At 40.3% G+C, this 18480-nt stretch overlaps 1 protein-coding gene across 1 annotated transcript; it reads left to right on the top strand.

The window, feature by feature from the left end:
- Positions 1 to 237: 237 nt before the first annotated feature.
- Positions 238 to 2546, top strand: LOC120036233 (sialic acid-binding Ig-like lectin 6). Its single transcript, XM_038982713.1, has 6 exons — positions 238 to 583; positions 712 to 1017; positions 1153 to 1419; positions 1649 to 1742; positions 1856 to 1913; positions 2289 to 2546. Exons 1-6 carry the CDS (start codon positions 238 to 240, stop codon positions 2544 to 2546), a joined length of 1329 nt encoding a protein of 442 aa, XP_038838641.1.
- The last annotated feature ends 15934 nt before the right edge of the window (positions 2547 to 18480 follow it).

Here is an 18480-nt window from a genome sequence, read left to right as displayed (position 1 = left end):
TCAAAATGGATGTAGACATTAATAAATGCATTTCTATATCTTCCAAAATCTGTTTTACAATGGAGGAGGAGTAACAAAATGGCTGTGCAGTTGCTTCCAAACAGCGGCCCCTGTCAGTCATCTAGGGTTAATACATATCATTGGACTGATCTGAAAATATATCAGAACCTCCCTGATGTTGTCTTTTATGTTGCAGGTGTTTTGGCCTGTTTTGGTCAACGAGATTTGATCACCACAATGCCAGATAGACTGGATGGACTGACTGGCTCCTGTGTGCAAATCCCATGTTCATTTGATATTCCTGGCCAAAATAAGTATACATTTAACAGCACAATACTAACCTCTGGAATGTGGATTAAAGAAAGCCCATACTTTGGTGTGCGCCCGGACAGTGTGATATTTAACAGTAGTAAGATGGTCAACAGATATCAAGGGAAGATAACTGGAAACATGTCCCAGAAGAACTGCACCACAGTCCTCTTCAATGTAACCACCAGTTACACTAATAAATACTTCTTCAGGATTGAGAGTCAACCATTCCGTGCAACAGACACTGGAAAGTCTGTTGATATAGTTGTCAGAGGTAAGAGACAATTTAACTGTTTACCAACTTTTTTCCCCAGTTTATATTCCTTTCATCAAAGATAAGAGTAAAACAAGTGGACAGTTTAACTTTTAGTGTAAAATATATTTATCTACAATGTATTACAGATTTGCCTTCCAGTCCCATCATTACTGTCTCAGGTGAGGTGAAGGAAGGGACCCCTGTCAGTTTGAACTGCTCTGCTGTCGTTCCCTGTCCCGAACACCCCCCTGAGCTGACATGGACTCTCCCAACACAGTTTACACCTAAGAACCAACTGCAGGAGAATCCAGACCAAACCAAATCAGTTTTCTCCACGGTGACCTTCACTCCGTTGTACCTTCATCATGAGAAGAACATCACTTGTACTGCAGTCTACCCAGTAGGGGCAAGCAACAAGACAGCTGAACATAACATGATGCTTAATGTTTCATGTAAGATTTAATTACTGGTTCCTGTAAAATAGATCATTCTATCATGTTTTCACTGATGATTGTAATAGAGTGGTTTTGATGAGACTATTCAATATACCATATCAGATACATTCTAAATGAACCCCTCTCCTTCAGTCTCTCCTAAGGACACCTCGGCCTCCATCAGTCCAGCTGATTCAGTATTAGTGGGCAGCTGTGTTAATCTGAGCTGCAGCAGTACAGCCAACCCTCCTGTGACAACCTTCACCTGGTTCAAGATCAGTGGGGGTAATTTAACACAGGTAGCATCTGGACTGAGTTACTCCCTCAATGTGACGGTTGTTGATGGAGGACTGTACTTCTGTGAAGCAAGAAATAGTCACGGCTGTGGCAAGTCAAAGGAAGTGAGGCTAACTATTAAAGGTAAAACGGGCACGTCGGGCACAATCGTAGGTTAGATATACACTATATATTCAAAAGTATGTGGACACCCCTTCAAATGCGTGGATTCAGCTATTTAATGACATTGACATTAATGCCCATGATTTTGGAACGAGATGTTCGATGAGCAGGTGACCACATACTTTTGGTCGTGTAGTGTACATTGCTGATCTTTATGTGAGAAATGACCTAATATGTGCTGCATTTTCAGGGCAAGAAAAGACTGTTACCACAATGGTTTTTGGGATTGCAGCAGGAACTTTGGGGGTCCTGTTGCTTATCAGCCTGATCAGTGTTATTGGATGGTAAAAACTATTCCTGGCATCAATGCAAAACTATATTATTTCTGCTGTGTTTGTGCTTTTGCATATGAAAACCCTCACAGTGCATTCAGAAGGCCTTTCTAAATGTCTTCCAGGAGGAGAAACTCGAGGCTCCACGATGGACTTGAAAGGACGGACAATACACAGGGACAGGTGGGAATAAGGCTACACTTTCAAACCATCTACAAAGTGTATCTAAGGAAGTACTGAATTAATGCAGAAACTATCCAAAGCCATGAGGTTAACATCATTTTAGAGCAAGTTCAGGGGAGATGAACAAACCGAAAGCAATGCCACATCCTGTAAGAATATGGAATGATAACAGAATAGCTGTTGGACTTTGACAGTTTTTTCTTTAGATTGGAGCTCATTTGTTGACAAAATGAAATTCTTTACTCCAGTCAGTCTAATTTACATTTTCATTGACATCTCCTCAGTATGTGTTGTGTAACCTGCTGACCTTAGAGTTTTACACATGACTGAGCTTAGAGCTTTACACCTGTTCCTCTCTCTGTGTTCTCTCCACAGAACTCCCCGGTTGGGACAGTGTGTACTAACCAGGCCACAGCCGGAGAGGAACCAGAGGAACCTGCAGAAGACCAGCCTGAAGAGATCCACTACGGTGACATAGACTTCTCCAAACTACGACCCAAAGAGACCCCAGCTGCAGCCCAGGACAGGGTCCAGGGACAGGAGAGTGAGTACGCTGAAGTCAATGTGACCAGAAGAGGGGTCCAGGAACCACCTCTTAACAATCTAGATGGACTTTATGCACAAGTGAATTAAAGAGGTGCATGTTAATTTTCCAATGGGTATTAAGTGTTTTTATGTACAGTTTTGTCATTGTGTATTAGTTTTCTATTTGTACTTTTGTTACATTTATAATTGTGTTCTCTTTGATTATCCTCATATTTGTAGAATTTGCTGGGATGAAAAGTGTTTAACTGTTACTGTAGTGTTGATATGATGATGTAGGCTACTCTTTATTTTAGACTATTTATTTTGAGTGTTGAGTTCACAGAGCATCTGTTCAATGGGTTCCAGTATAGAGGAACTGCTGAGTTCAACTAGCCTACTGAAGGCAGTTTAAGACCATATAAAGTCAATGATGACTGACGAGAGAAGACACAGTTAGTTGGAGAGACAGTGGTCTGATACAAGACAGGAAGTTGGTGCAGTAAGTCTACATGACGGCAGAATGGTGTTTTTTTTTTTTTTTTTTTTTTTTTTTTTTTTTTTTTGGGGTGGATCAGCTTAATATTGCGGAAAGAATGTTGCTTCCAATGTAATTGTCTGCATCATTTCCAATCCCCCATATTTTTTGGGGTAAATATATATATCCATACACGCATGCATACATATATACATATATACATACACATACCTATATAGACATACATACTTTTTTAAAGAATATACCTTTATTATTATTCCCCGCAACCCTACCACCGCTCCCCCAATTGGAGTAAACTAATAAACACTTCTGCTTTTACCTTCAATTTATACATCTTATACCTATTTTACAGACACAGACTACTTTATAATAGTTCTCTCTTGTTTGTTCTTAGTCCTTCCTCTATTTCTGTTGTCCATCCAATTTTATTTCCACTTGTAACTGTGCTATTTCACAAAAGCTCCGCACCTATACACATTTCACAGATCCCGTATGCCCTACATTGTTTATCTTGTTATTAGTCCCACCCTTCAGTTCCACTCAACCCTTCCCATCTATCTTCCAACATCATCCATTTCGGATTTTTATTTGCCATATATTTTTCAACTGTGCTGTGATGCTTCACAAAAGATTTGAACCTTCCTATTCTCATAGCTTCTACAGATTGTAAATTAAAAATAAACATTTTTGCTAAAATAATTATTATATTATTGATTGATTGACTATGGCTTTTCAAATCCCCCAGTATTGCTATCTGTAGCGTTAGTTCTAGGCAAATGTTGCAATTCTTCAGCCATTCCTGGACCTGTGACCAAAAACGAGCTACATATGGACAATACCAAAATAAATGGTCTAATGACTCTGCCTCCTCACAGCAGAATCTACAGAGCTGGGAAGATTGTATACCCCATATATATAACATTCTATTAGTTGCAAGAATTTTGTACAATAATTTAAATTGAAAAATTCGAAGTTTTGAATCCGGCGTTGTTTTGCGTATCAATTCATAAACCATGTGCCATGGAATGGGTACATCGAACATCTCTTCCCAACTATTTTGCAATTTATATGGCACAGCTGTCAGTTTTTTGGTCCTTAAATGAAATTGGTATATGTTTTTATTTATCACACTTTTCTTTAACCATTTATGTTCTTTAATACAGGGCCGACATACAAGTTCCTTACTTTTTTCCCCTTCTACTTGCCTCTTCCATTTTTGTGGTAATGCTGCAATTAATTGGTTGTAATTTTGGGTAGAGCAGACATTTCCATATGTCTGTGTGAGCTGCATGTGTGACATAACTCCACCAGTCCTATTTATGATATCATTCACAAAAATTATACCTTTTTTAAACATTTCTTCGATAAATACAGTTTTTTTATCAATTACTATATTTGAATTTAACCACAATATTTGTTGTACTATTTGTTCCGTCCTTTCAGGTGGATTAAACTGAAATTGCAACCAACTTTCTAAGGCTTGTTTAAAAAATAAGGATATTTTGGAGATTATTTCCTTTTCAAACAACCGAAAGTGAGCAGGTGTAATCTGAATAAAGGGAAAAAGGCCCTTCTTGAACATAGGATGAGACATTCGTACCAATTTACTAGAGAACCAGTTTGGATTTAAGTATAACTTTTGTATGACTGATGCCTTTAGTGAGAGGTCTAATGCGTTAATATTTAATAATTTCTGCCCTCCGAATTCATATTCGTTATATAAATAGGCCCTTTTAATTTTATCTGGCTTGCCGTTCCAAATAAAATGGAATATTTTTTGTTCATATAATTTAAAAAGCAGGTCACTAGGTGTAGGCAAAACCATAAGCAAATAGGTAAACTGTGATATGACTAAAGAGTTAATCAGGGTGATTTTTCCACAAATAGACAAGTATTTTCCTTTCCATGGTAGCAAGATCTTATCTATTTTTGCTAACTTTCTATAAAAATTTATTGGAGTGAGATCATTTCTTTCTTTTGGGATTTTTATACCGAGTATGTCCACATCTCCGTCAGACCATTTAATTGGTAAACTACATGGCAATATAAAATGTGTATTTTTTAGTGATCCAATACGTAATATGGTACATTTATCATAATTTGGTTTTAATCCAGAGAGGATAGCAAAGGTATCTAGATCCTCTATGAGGCCGTGGAGAGACTCTAGTTGTGGTTTTAAAAGAAAACATGAATCATCAGCGTACAATGACACCTTAGTTTTTAAGCCACGGATTTCTAATCCATTAATATTAATGTTTGATCTAATTTTAACAGCTAACATTTCGATGGCAATAATAAATAGATATGCCGATAGTGGACAACCTTGTTTTACTCCTCTAGATAGTTTAAAACTTTCTGAGATGTAGCCATTATTTACTATTTTACACCTAGGGTTACTATACATAATTTTAACCCATTTTATAAGAGATTCCCCAAAATTGAAATATTCTAGGCATTTATATATAAACTCCAGTCGTACTTTATCAAAAGCCTTTTCAAAATCAGCTATGAAAACCAGACCTGGTGTCCCCGATATTTCATAGTGTTCTATTGTTTCCAGTACTTGCCTTATATTATCTCCAATGTATCGTCCATGTAAAAAACCTGTCTGATTAGGATGAATAATATCTGACAAAACTTTTTTTATTCTATGCGCCAAGCATTTTGCTAGGATTTTTGCATCACAACACTGAAGTGTAAGAGGTCTCCAATTTTTTAATTGGACTGGATCTTTATATATACCACTTGGGTCCTGTTTCAGTAATAACGATATCAGACCTTCTTGTTGCGTGTCTGATAATCTACCATTTATATAGGAGTGGTTAAACAAGCTAATAATGGTCCTTTGAGTATATCAAAAAACGTTTTGTATACTTCCACGGCAGAATGGTGTTAACATCTACTAGTCACTGTTTATCTTAATATTTTGTGCAGTTCCCAGAATAACAATATAATATATTTTCAGTTTATATCTATTTAGAAGTTGTTGTGTCAGTTTTTATGTTGAGTGTTAAATCAAAGAAACAATTGAGACTGAATTTAAGGTTGTTTATTAATTGCCCTGTAATTAAAACCGTTACATTCAATGTCCATGAAATCTTTTGGTCTTTTTGGTCCAACATTTAACATATCTCATTAAAATGGATTAAATTGAGATTTTGTGTCACTGTTCTACACACAATGTGGAATTATGTTTTTAGACATAAAAATGAAAAGCTGAAAGTCAATATATATTCAACACCTTTTCTATGGCAAGCCTAAATAAGTTCAGGAGTAAAGATTTCCTTAACTAGTCACATGAGTTGCATGGATTCACTTTCTGTGCAATACTAGTGTTTAACATGATTTTTAATGACTACCTCATCTCTGTACCCAACACATACAATTTTCAGTAAGGTCCCTCGGTCAAGCAGCAACTTTCAAACAGATATAACCAGCTTTTCCATTGCCTCACAAAGAAGGGCACCTGTTGGTAGATGGGTAAAAATAAAATTAATCTGACATTGAATATCCCTTTGAGCTTAGTGAGTTTATTAATTACACTTTGGATGGTTTATCAATACACCCAATCACTACAAAGATACAGGCGTCCTTCCTAACTCAGTCCCCGGAGAGGAAAAACACAGAACAGGGATTTCACCCACAGGAGGTTGGTGGTACCTTAATTGGGGAGAACGTACTTGAGGTAATGGCTGGAGCAGAATAGGTGGAATGGTACCAAATACATCCAACACGTTTTCCATGTGTTTGATTCCATTTGCTCCGTTCCAGACATTATTATGAGTTGTCTTCCTCTCAGCAGTCTCCACTGATTTCAACATAAGGCCAGTGGTGACTTCAAAACCGTTACAGAGTTTAATGGCTGTGATTGGAGAAAATTGAGGATGGATCAACAACACGTTACTTACTCCATAATACGAACCTGAATGACAGACTGAAAAGAAGGAAACATGTACAGAATAAAAATATTTCAAAACATGCATTCTGTTTGCAATAAGGCAGTAAAGTAAAACTGCAAAACATTTGGCCAAGAAATTCACTCTATGTCCAACACAACATATCGTTGAGTACCACTCTAAATATTTTCAAGCATGGTGATGGCTGCAATATGTTATGGGTATGCTTGTCATCAAGTTTTTTAGGATAAAAATAAATGAAATAGAGCTAAGCAAAAGCAAAACTCTAGAGAAAAACCTGGTTTAGTCTTCTTTTCAAAAGACACTGGGACACAAATTCACCTTTCAGAAGGACAATAACCTAAAACAAAAAGCCAAATATACACCAGTTGCTTACTATGACAACATTGAATGTTCCTGAGTGGCCTAATTACAGTTTGATCGGCTGAAAATCTATGACAAGACTTGAAAATGGCTGTCTAGCAATGATCAACAACCAATTTGAAAGAGCTTGAAGCATTTTTTAAAGAATAATGTGGAAATATTGTTCATTTCAGATGTGCAAAGCTCTTATAGACTTACCAAGATAGACTCACAGCTGTTTTTTATGTATTTTTATTTCACCTTTATTTAACCAGGTAGGCAAGTTGAGAGCAAGTTCTCATTTACAACTGCGACCTGGTCCAAGATAAAGCAAAGCAGTGCGACACAAACAACAACACAGAGTTACACATGGAATAAACAAACATCAGTCAATATTACAATAGAAAAAGTCTATATACAGTGTGTGCAAATGAGGTAGGATAAGACAGGTAATGCAATAAATAGGCCATAGTGGCGAAATAATTACAATATTGCAATTAAACACTGGAGTGATAGATGTGCAGAAGATGAGTGTGCAAGTAGAGATACTGGGGTGCAAAGGAGCAAAATAAATAACAGTATGGGGATGAGGTAATTGGATGGGCTATTTACAGATGGGCTATGTACAGGTGCAGTGATCTGTGAACTGCTCTGACAGCTGGTGCTTAAAGTTAGTGAGGGAGATATGATTCTCCAGCTTCAGTGATTTTTGCAGTTCGTTCCATTCATTGGCAGCAGAGAACTGGAAGGAGAGGCGGCCAAAGGAAGTATTGGCTTTGGGGGTGACCAGTGAGATATACCTGCTGGAGCGCGTGCTACGGGTGGGTGCTGCTATGGTGACCAGTGAGCTGAGATAAGGCGGGGCTTTACCTTGCAGAAACTTGTAGATGACCTGTAGCCAGTGGGTTTGGCGACGAGTATGAAGCGAGGGCCAGCCAACTGGAGCATACAGGTCGCAATGGTGAGTGGTATATGGGGCTTTGGTGACAAAACGGATGCCACTGTGATAGACTGCATCCAATTTGTGGGATAGAGTATGGAAGGTATTTTATCAATGACATTGACGAAGTTCCCCGCATCCAGTGCAGGCGGGAGGGATTGTTAATTGCGCTACCGAACTGCCCCTAATCAAAAAGAAACAAAACGGCCTAAACCCAGCCGTCAGAAAACACAGAAAATTTAACTTTTTTCAATGTGTCAATCACTCTCGAGTCATCTGGGACCCACGAGCTAAGCCCAAGGGACTACTAGGGGGGCACTTGAACATTCGTAGTGTCATTCCAAAAAGTGATCAAATTCAACATCTACTCACAGACTCCAACCTTGACTTTCTCTGCCTCTCAGAGACATGGCTCCATAAAAACTCTCCATCTGCTGCTTTGATTGTGCCTAGCTACAATGTTTTCAGGAGAGACAGGACTGAAGGAAGAGGAGGGGGTGTGATGATTTACATTAAAGAACATATCCGATGTAAACAAATTGAGTGGTCATGTGATAATGAACTAGAATGTATTGGCCTGAACATTACACTGTCTCCCCAAATGTCTTTTACCCTCATTGGAATGTATAGGCCACCTTCCACCAAAAGTGTGTTTTTTTGATCAGTTTAATAACATGCTTAGGGAATGTGATTTTGGGAAAGAGGTCATCTTAATGGGAGATTTTAACATTAATTATGAAGACAAGTGTTGTAGGAAAACCCTCAAACGGATCACTAATACCTTTGACCTTACACAGCTAGTTAAAAGGCCAACCAGGGTGACTTATTGCTCTAAAACACATTGATTTGGTGTTCAGTAATAAACCAGAGAGAGTGACTAAATCATTCAATATGGTTACTGGGCTATCTGATCATAATCTGACACTTATAGCCAGAAAGCTGTCTAAGAGCAGGTTTAACCTCTCTACTGTTAGAAAGCCTGATCAACTAAGAATACCTAAGAGTGAATTAAGCTATTTTGAAAACGCAATTAAGGGAATTAACTGGAATGATCTCTTGTCCTATGCAGACGTGGAAGCTGATAGTCAAGTTTTTCTATCCACAATCCAGACTACATTAAATGGTTTCCTAAAGAAAATCAAATCCAAACCTGGCCAAAAGAGCACTCTTCCTTGGCTAAATGGAGAAATCTGGAAATTGATGAAAGAACGAGATTATTATCTAAAAATAGCCCTAAGATCCAAATTAGAGCATGACAGACGTAGGTTTACCATATTGAGAAATAAGGTGATGAAAGAAATCAGACAGGCCAAGGCAAACTTTTTTATTAACATAATTGGTGAAGCAAAGGGAAATTCTAAACTGATCTGGGAGAATCTAAAAAAGTTAACAGGGAAAGACCATAGTAACACTGCAAAAAGACCAGAAATCATGGTGAATAACAATCTAACACAGGATGCAGTCGAAATAGCAATAGCCTTCAATTCCTACTTTATTGACTCTGTCAGGGTACTGACACAGAACCCCTCCACTGGTTTCTTGGGCTCAGTGCTAGTAAATGATGCTCAACCTGTCTTCATCATAAGGGAGGTTTCTGAGTCAAAGGTGGACAAGGTGATTAGCTCACTAAAGAACTCTAAAGCCAAAGATGTGTTTGGGATGGACTCTACCTTTCTTAAAAACTACAAAGAGTCACTCATTGGCCCCATTACTAAGGTCACCAACACATCTATTGGTCTCGGGGTGTTTCCAAGGGTATGGAAGTCAGCCATAATAACGGCCATCTTTAAATCAGGCGACCCTGCTGACGTGAGTAACTACAGGCCCATTAGTATACTACCTGTGGTGTCAAAGGTTGTTGAAAAGTGTGTAGCAGAACAACTGATTGCCCACCTCAACAACAGCCCCTTCACATTACACTCCATGCAGTTTGGCTTCAGAGCGAAACACTCCACAGAAACGGCCAACTGCTTTCTTCTGGAAAATGTGAAGTCCAAGATGGACAAAGGGGGCGTTGTTGGGGCTGTGTTTCTGGACCTAAGTAAGGCTTTTGATACTGTTAACCATGAGATTCTCATCACAAAATTGTCCAAGTTCAACTTTTCCCCCGATGCCTTGAGATGGATGAAATCATACCTTGAAGGCAGAACTCAGTGTGTCAGAGTGAGCAATGAGCTGTCGCCCACTCTTAGTTATGATGTGGGCGTGCCCCAAGGGTCAATACTGGGGCCCCTCCTGTTCAGCCTGTACATTAATGATCTGCCTTCTGTCTGTACTGGGTCTGAAGTTCAAATGTATGCAGATGATACAGTGATATATGTGCATGCAAAGAGCAAACAACAAGCTGCACAAGAACTCACTACTGTAATGGTCCAGGTTACAAAGTGGCTCAGTGACTCGTGTTTGCATCTCAATGTGAAAAAAACTGTTTGCATGTTCTTCACAAAGAGGGCAACAGATGCTACTGAGCCAGATGTCTATGTGTCAGGGGAGAAGCTCCAGGTGGTATCTGATTTTAAGTACCTTGGCATCATACTTGATTCCAACCTCTCTTTTAAAAAGCATGTGAAAAAGGTAATTCAAATAACCAAATTCAACCTAGCTAATTTCCGATTTATACGAAATTGTTTGACTACAGAGGTAGCAAAACTGTACTTCAAATCTATGATACTCCCCCACTTAACATACTGCTTGACTAGTTGGGCCCAAGCTTGCTGTACAACAGTAAGACCTATTCAGTCTGTCTACAAACAGGCTCTCAAAGTGCTTGATAGGAAGCCCAATAGCCATCATCACTGTTACATCCTCAGAAAGCATGAGCTCCTGAGTTGGGAAAATCTTGTGCAATACACCGATGCATGTCTTGTATTCAAGATCCTAAATGGCTTGGCTCCCCCTCCACTCAGTATTTTTGTTAAACAGAAAACCCAAACATATGGCAGCAGATCCACAAGGTCTGCCATGAGAGGTGACTGTGTAGTTCCCCTAAGGAAAAACACCTTTAGTAAATCTGCTTTTTCTGTGAGAGCTTCCCATGTCTGGAATACACTACCATCAGACACACATAACTGCACCACATATCACACTTTCACAAAATGCTTGAAGACATGGCTAAAGGTCAATCAGATTTGTGAACATGGTCCCTAGCTGTGTGTTGCCGCTTTCCATGTCTGTTGTCTGTAGGTGTGAGGTGTGGAAACACTTTGTTGCTTTCATGAATTTTGTCTTGCTGCTTTTTGTTCTATGTTGCTCTGTCTGTATGCTACGTCTTGCTTGTCCTATGTTGCTATGTCTGTATGCTATGTCTTGTTCTATGTTGCTATTGTCTATATTGTAATTGTTTTTAATAACCTGCCCAGGGACTGCGGTTGAAAATTAGCCGGCTGGCTAAAACCGGCACTTTTACTGAAACGTTGATTAATGTGCACTGTCCCTGTAAAAATAAATTCAAACTCAAACTCAAGTCGAAGATCAGTAGGATGGTCAGTTTTACAAGGGTATGTTAGGCAGCATGAGTGAAGGATGCTTTGTTGCGAAATAGGAAGCCGATTCTAGATTTAATTTTGGATTGGAGATGTTTAATGTGAGTCTGGAAGGAGAGTTTACAGTCTAACCAGACACCTAGGTATTTGTAGTTGTCCACATATTCTAGGTCAGAACCATCCAGAGTAGTGATGCTGGTTAGAGTTGCCCTGCCCTATACAAAACACTCACAAAATTTGAGTTTGCTATTCACAAGAAGCATTGCCTGATGTGAACCGTACCTCGAAAAAAAGAGATCACAGAAGACCTAAGATTAAGAATTGTTCACTTGCATAAATCTGGAAAGGGTTACAAAAGTATCTCTAAAAGCCTTGATGTTCCTTAGTCCACGGTAAGACGAATTGTCTATAAATGGAGAAAGTTCAGCAATGTTGCTACTCTCCCTAGGACTGGCCTTCCTGCATAGATGACTGCAAGAGCACAGTGCAGAATGCTCAATGAGGTTAAGAAGAATCCTAGAGTGTCAGCTAAAGACTTACAGCAATCTCTGGAACATGCTAACATCTCTGTTGACGAGTCAACGATATGTAAAACACTGAACAAAAATGGTGTTCATGGGAGGACACCACAGAAGAAGCCACTGCTGTCCAAAAAGAAAACATTGCTGCATGTCTAAAGTTCGCAAAAGAGCACCTGGATGTTTCACAGCGCTACTGGCAAAATATTCTGTGGACAGATTAAACTAAAGTTGAGTTGTTTGGAAGGAACACACAACACTATGTGTGGAGAAAAAAAGGCACAGCACACAAACATAAAAGCCTCTGCAACTGTAAATTATGGTGGAGGGAGCATCATGGTTTGGGTCTGCTTTGCTTCCACAGGGCCTGGACAGCATGCTATCATTGATGGAAAAATGAATTCCCAAGTTTATCAAGACTTTTTGCAGCAGAATGTAAGGCTATCTGTCCGCCAATTGAAAGTCAACAGAAGTTGAGTGATGCAACAGGACAACAACCCAAAACACAGAAGTAAATCAACAACAGAATGGCTTCAACAGAAGAAAATACGCCTTCTGGAGTGACCCAGTCAGAGTCCTGACCTCAACCCGATTGCGATGCAGTGGCATGACCTCAAGAGAACAGTTCACACCAGACATCACAAGAATATTGCTGAACTGAAACAGTTCAGTACTACAGAAAACGTTTGGTTGAGGTTATTGCTTCCAAAAGAGGGTAAACCAGTTATAAAATCCAAAGGTTCACATGCTTTTCCCACCCTGCACTGTGAATGTTTACTCGTGTTTTCAATAATAGACGTGAAAACGTATAATTGTTTGTGTTGTTAGTTTAAGCAGACTGTGTTTGTCTGTTGTTGTGACTTAGATGAAGATCAGATCAAATTGTATGACCAATTTAAGCAGAATTCCAGGTAATTCCAAAGGGTTCATATACTTTTTCTTGCCACTGTAAGCTCAGGGTACCAAATGCTGTCTTCCAACCCTGGTTAGGAGAGCATTTTCCTTAACCATATCCCTTTTAACTAACCTATTTTTATTTATTTTATTTAACCTTTATATAACTAGGCAAGTCAGTTAAGAACAAATTCTTATTTACAACAACGGTCTCCCCGGCCAAACCTGGACAACATTGGGTCAATTTTGCGCCTCCCTACGGGACTCCATATCACAGTCAGATGTGATGCAGCCTGGATTCAAACCAGGTAATGTAGTGAATCCTCTAGCACTGAGATGCTGTGCCTTAGACCGCTGCGCCACTCGGGAGCCCTAAGCATTAACCTCAGTCTCCAAACATGCTACATTAAAAAGTCAATTCCGTATCCAAGTGGAGTGAAAAGAGTGTCTCTGTGGCTTCCAGCCCATCAGGATCCTCTTTGCAAATAGACTTCAAAGAGGAAGTTGGTGTAGTAGAAGTTGAGTGGTGTGTGAGAATCAGTCAGATACAATTACAGTTACTCTGTTTCATACCAAGTCTGTTTTTCATGTTGAAACATAATGTGACAACCATATGTTTTGTATCAAACTCGAATTTAAAAAATGTAACTCTTGAATAAATGAATAGTGGATTTTGGTTGATGATTTAACTATATGTTTAAATCCCACACACATTCCCATTCAGGCTGGGAGATAGAGGAGAGGGAGATGCTTATAATGCAGAAAGTTTCATTTGTTTAATTTATTGTGTTTATTGTGTTATTTTGCAGTAACTTTTATTGTAATTAAGAATAGAATATATTTCTAAATTCATTATTGTGGATTCTACCATGATTATGGTCCTGGATGAATTGTGAAACATTATGAGTGAGAAATATCATATATCACCCCCCCCCAAAATGCTAACTTCCTCTGCCATTGCAAAGGTGAGAGGTTAGCATGTCCTGGGGGTATGACATTTGTGCATCTGTGAACAAAAGAGAAGAGAAGTCGTTGATAAGGTCAATCATGAATCAATCAGGTTTAATACAAGTTGCAACAGGGAGACAACATCCAGTATAGAAGCAGAGACAATGTCTGATTGGCCTCTTGGAGACAGACCCTTTATATCCTAATCAGACCAACAATTGTTCTGTAAACACCATCCTCTTGAAGACAGATCCTTTATATCCTAATCAGACCAACAAATGTTCTGTAAACACCAGCCTGAGAGGCTTTTAGGAAGTGAAAAACCAAAGGCAGTGGCTTTGTTAACTACTACAGAATCAGTATTTCACAGAATACAATAACAATCAGCGTGTCCTCGGTCCTTGTACCTCCAGTCTGGCGTCAATCACTATCAACAGTTATGAATTTAATTCGTAACATACAGCATTGAGTCTAGTGACCATCAACCCAAGTGTTACAAACAGCACACTGGAAATCATGTTACAGAAAGGTCAAATATATAAATATGCTGAACATTATATGAATCATTCTAAACTGAATCTGAACTTAACTCATCTTAAATATCCCCATTACATGTCTATTTTTCATGTGTGTATTGTTGGGAGCTATTTTGTGTCCGTTTTTATTTTGAGTGTTGTTCAAGAGACACACATGAGGCTGCATTTGAGGTTGTTCATTAATTGCACTGTAATAAAAACCCACCTGCTGGGTAAAGTATGTCCTCAGCTCCTGGGTCTCCTTCTCCCAGAAGGCCTTGTGCAGGTCGAACAGGGTTTAGAATAGAAGGGATACAGCTTTTGGCAAAATGAACTTTTCTTAGCAAATGTAGGAGAACTCGTTCAACAGGTTGGGAGAATTAACGTAGCAGGTTAGGATAATTGATTAAGGTAAGAAAAAGGGTTAGGGTTAGCTAAAATAAAACGAAATCAACTTAAGAACGTCAATTTGACAAAAGCTGTTTCCCATCTAGACATGACCGTCGGGGAGGTACTAATTGCCCTGCAGGTCGATGGCTCCCTCTTGTGGCTCTCAGCCCACCATGCTCTTCTTGGCAGATAGAAGTGACGTAATGAAAGAGGAAGTGGGTGCAGGAGAAATGGAGGAGTGTGTGATAATCCATAAATTACAATTACAGTCACTCTGTTTCTGACAAAGTCTGTTTTTCGTGTTGAAAGATAATGTGAGAACTGGGTATCTTTTACTGAACTCAAATTTAACTAGGTAAGTTGGATGGAAGCAAGTTGGATGGAAGCAAGTTGGATGGAAGCAAGTTGGATGGATTTTGGTTCATGATTTAGCTACATTTTTTTTAAATCCTGGGAGATAGAGGAGAGGGAGATGGTTATATTGCTTAAAGTTTCTGTTGTTGTACCAAGGGTGGACTTGATTATTTGGGGGCCTGTAACACAATGCTGTTAAGGGGTCCCCTTCCCAATAAAAGGGTTATTTACCCCCCACCCCCACACATACATTAACTGCAATGAATATTATAATCCCACAATGAAAATATATTGTGTATAAGTGTCCATTTCGGGCAGTAATGAAATGTATAGGCCACAAAAAGCTCTTGAGTCAGTGGCTGACCCACACAATGTGTTAAGAATCAGTCAGTGGGCAGCTGGGCTCCATTTCATTTGAAACTGGTGAAACATGACTAAGGCCACCTCTGCAATGTTTCAAGTGACTGAAACTAATTGTTCTGGAGTAGAAGGTTCATTAGAAAATGACAATGTTCTAAACACTTAAATTAGCATACCATGTTTTCACAACTGATGTTGACACCCAGCACATAGACTATTCAACATCCTGTTATATAAATGCACTTATTAGGAAGTATGTCACTGATGAGATGTGAGATGTGCCACATGATTTTCAGCACTTTAGTTTGTCAGAACAAACTATGGGTGTGTGACAGTGTCTCCCGTGGACCGTTTACATCATTGTAAGGCAAGTGACAACTACTTCACTATCTTATCTTCATATTTTAATGTTCACACTAAATGAAGGAAATGAATTACAAGTAATGAGATTCAAAACGTTCAATGTACGGCTGTTAGTTCATGTATTAGCTTAACAACTTTAGTACCTACGTGATGTATGGACTAAAGCTTCAATGTGATACAGTACGTGTCATGTGACTTACTATACCAGGAAGTGTATGTTTGTACTGTTTCAGGTGATCAGTAGTGTGTCAGTTACTATAACAGGAAGTGAATGTTTGTACTGTTTCAGGTGATCAGTAGTGTGTGAGTTCTCACATGGCTTGTTCTGAGAACATGTTTTTTCTCATTGTCCTCTTTATGTCAGGTGAATCTTCCACACAACAACAACTAGTTATGAATCAGACAGAGGAATAACCACAAGTCATTATATTTTATGGGATGCGCTATATTCCAGCTGTTTAACTGTGTAGAAAAGTGTGAGGTTAATTCCTGATTAGTGCAGTTTAAAAGTCTAGATTCAAACAGTGCTGTGAAATGTTTTTGCCCGCTTTCAAATTTGTTCTACTTTTGCATATTTTTGCTAGTAAATGTTTGATATTATATCAGATATTCAATCAAAGCTAATATTAGATAAATGGAACCTGAGTGAACAAATAACACAACAATGACATACTTATTTCATTTATTTCTTAAACAAAGTTATGCAACACCCAATGCCCCTGTGTGAAAAAGTAATTGCCCCCTAACTCTCAATGACTCGTTGTGCCAACTTTAGCTACATAGACTCCAACCATACACTTCCTGTTTTTGTTGATTAGTCTCTCACATCGCTGTGGAGGAATTTTGGCCCAATCTCCCATGCAGAACTGCTTTATCTCAGCAACAGTTGTGGGTTTTCAAGCATGAACTGTCACAATATCTCATTTGGGATTAGGTCTGGACATTGACTAAGCCATTCCAAAACTTTAAATTTGTTGCTTTTATTACATTTTCATGTAGATTATGTGTTTTGGAATGGTGGCACAACCAGTTATTGAGAGTAAGGGGGCAATTACTTTTTCACACAGGGGAATTGGGTGTTGCATAACTTTGTTAATTCAATAAATAAAATAACAATACTGTAACGGCTGTTGGAAGGAGAGGACCAAGGTGCAGCGTGGTACGTGTCCATATTTATTTAATGAACACAGAAATAACAAAAATAACAAAAATAACGACCGAAACAGTTCTGGCTGGTGCAGACACACAACAGAAAACAACTACCCACAAAACACAGGTGGGATGAGGGTACCTAAGTATGGTTCTCAATCAGAGACAACGATAGACAGCTGCCTCTGATTGAGAACCACACTCGGCCAAACACTCGGCCAAACACATAGAAATATAACACATAGAACAAAAACATAGAATGCCCACCCCAACCCAACCAACTCACTGACCAAACCAAAATAGAGACATAACAAAGGAACTAAGGTCAGGGCGTGACAGTACCCCCCCCCCCCCCCCCCCCCCCCCAAAGGTGCGGACTCCGGCCGTAAAACCTGAACCTATAGGGGAGGGTCTGGGTGGGCATTTCACCGCGGTGGCGGCTCTGGTGCAGTACGTAGACCCCGCTCCACCTCTGGCTTGGCCCACTTAGGTGGCGCCTCTAGAGCGAGAACCCTCGCCACCGACCCCGGACTGGGGACCCTCGCAGCGGGCCCCGGACAGGAGGGCAACTCTGGCAGCTCCGGACAGGAGGGCGACTCTGGCAGCTCCGGACAGGAGGGCGACTCTGGCAGCTCCGGACAGGAGGGCGACTCTGGCAGCTCCGGACAGGAGGGAGACTCTGGCAGCTCCGGACAGGAGGGCGACTCTGGCAGCTCCGGACAGGAGGGAGACTCTGGCAGCTCCGGACAGGAGGGAGACTCTGGCAGCTCCGGACAGGAGGGAGACTCTGGCAGCTCCGGACAGGAGGGAGACTCTGGCAGCTCCGGACAGGAGGGAGACTCTGGCAGCTCCGGACAGGAGGGAGACTCTGGCAGCTCCGGACAGGAGGCCGTCTCTGGAGGCTTCGTGCCATGTCTCACCCCTGGAGGCTTCTTGCCATGGATCATCACTGGAGGCTTCGTGCCATGGATCATCACTGGAGGCTTCGTGCCATGGATCATCACTGGAGGCTTCGTGCCATGGATCATCACTGGAGGCTTCTTGCCATGGATCATCACTGGAGGCTTCTTGCCATGGATCATCACTGGAGGCTTCTTGCCATGGATCCTCACTGGAGGCTTCTTGCCATGGATCATCACTGGAATGGAGAGACACACAGGAGGCCTGGCTCTGGGAGAAGGCACAGGACTCACCAGGCTGGGGAGACATGCAGGAGGGTTAGGGCTTAGCATAGGCACAGGACTCACCAGGCTGGGGAGACATGCAGGAGGCCTCTTCCTTGGCCGAGGCACTGGATACACTGGGCCGTGGAGGCGCACTGGCGGTCTCGAGCGCAGATCTGGCCCCGCCCGTTCTGGCTGGATGCCAGCTTCC

Source organism: Salvelinus namaycush, unplaced genomic scaffold, assembly GCF_016432855.1.
Source record: "Salvelinus namaycush isolate Seneca unplaced genomic scaffold, SaNama_1.0 Scaffold126, whole genome shotgun sequence".
Taxonomy (NCBI): Eukaryota; Metazoa; Chordata; class Actinopteri; order Salmoniformes; family Salmonidae; genus Salvelinus; species Salvelinus namaycush.
This window is presented reverse-complemented; position numbering and strand designations above follow the sequence as displayed.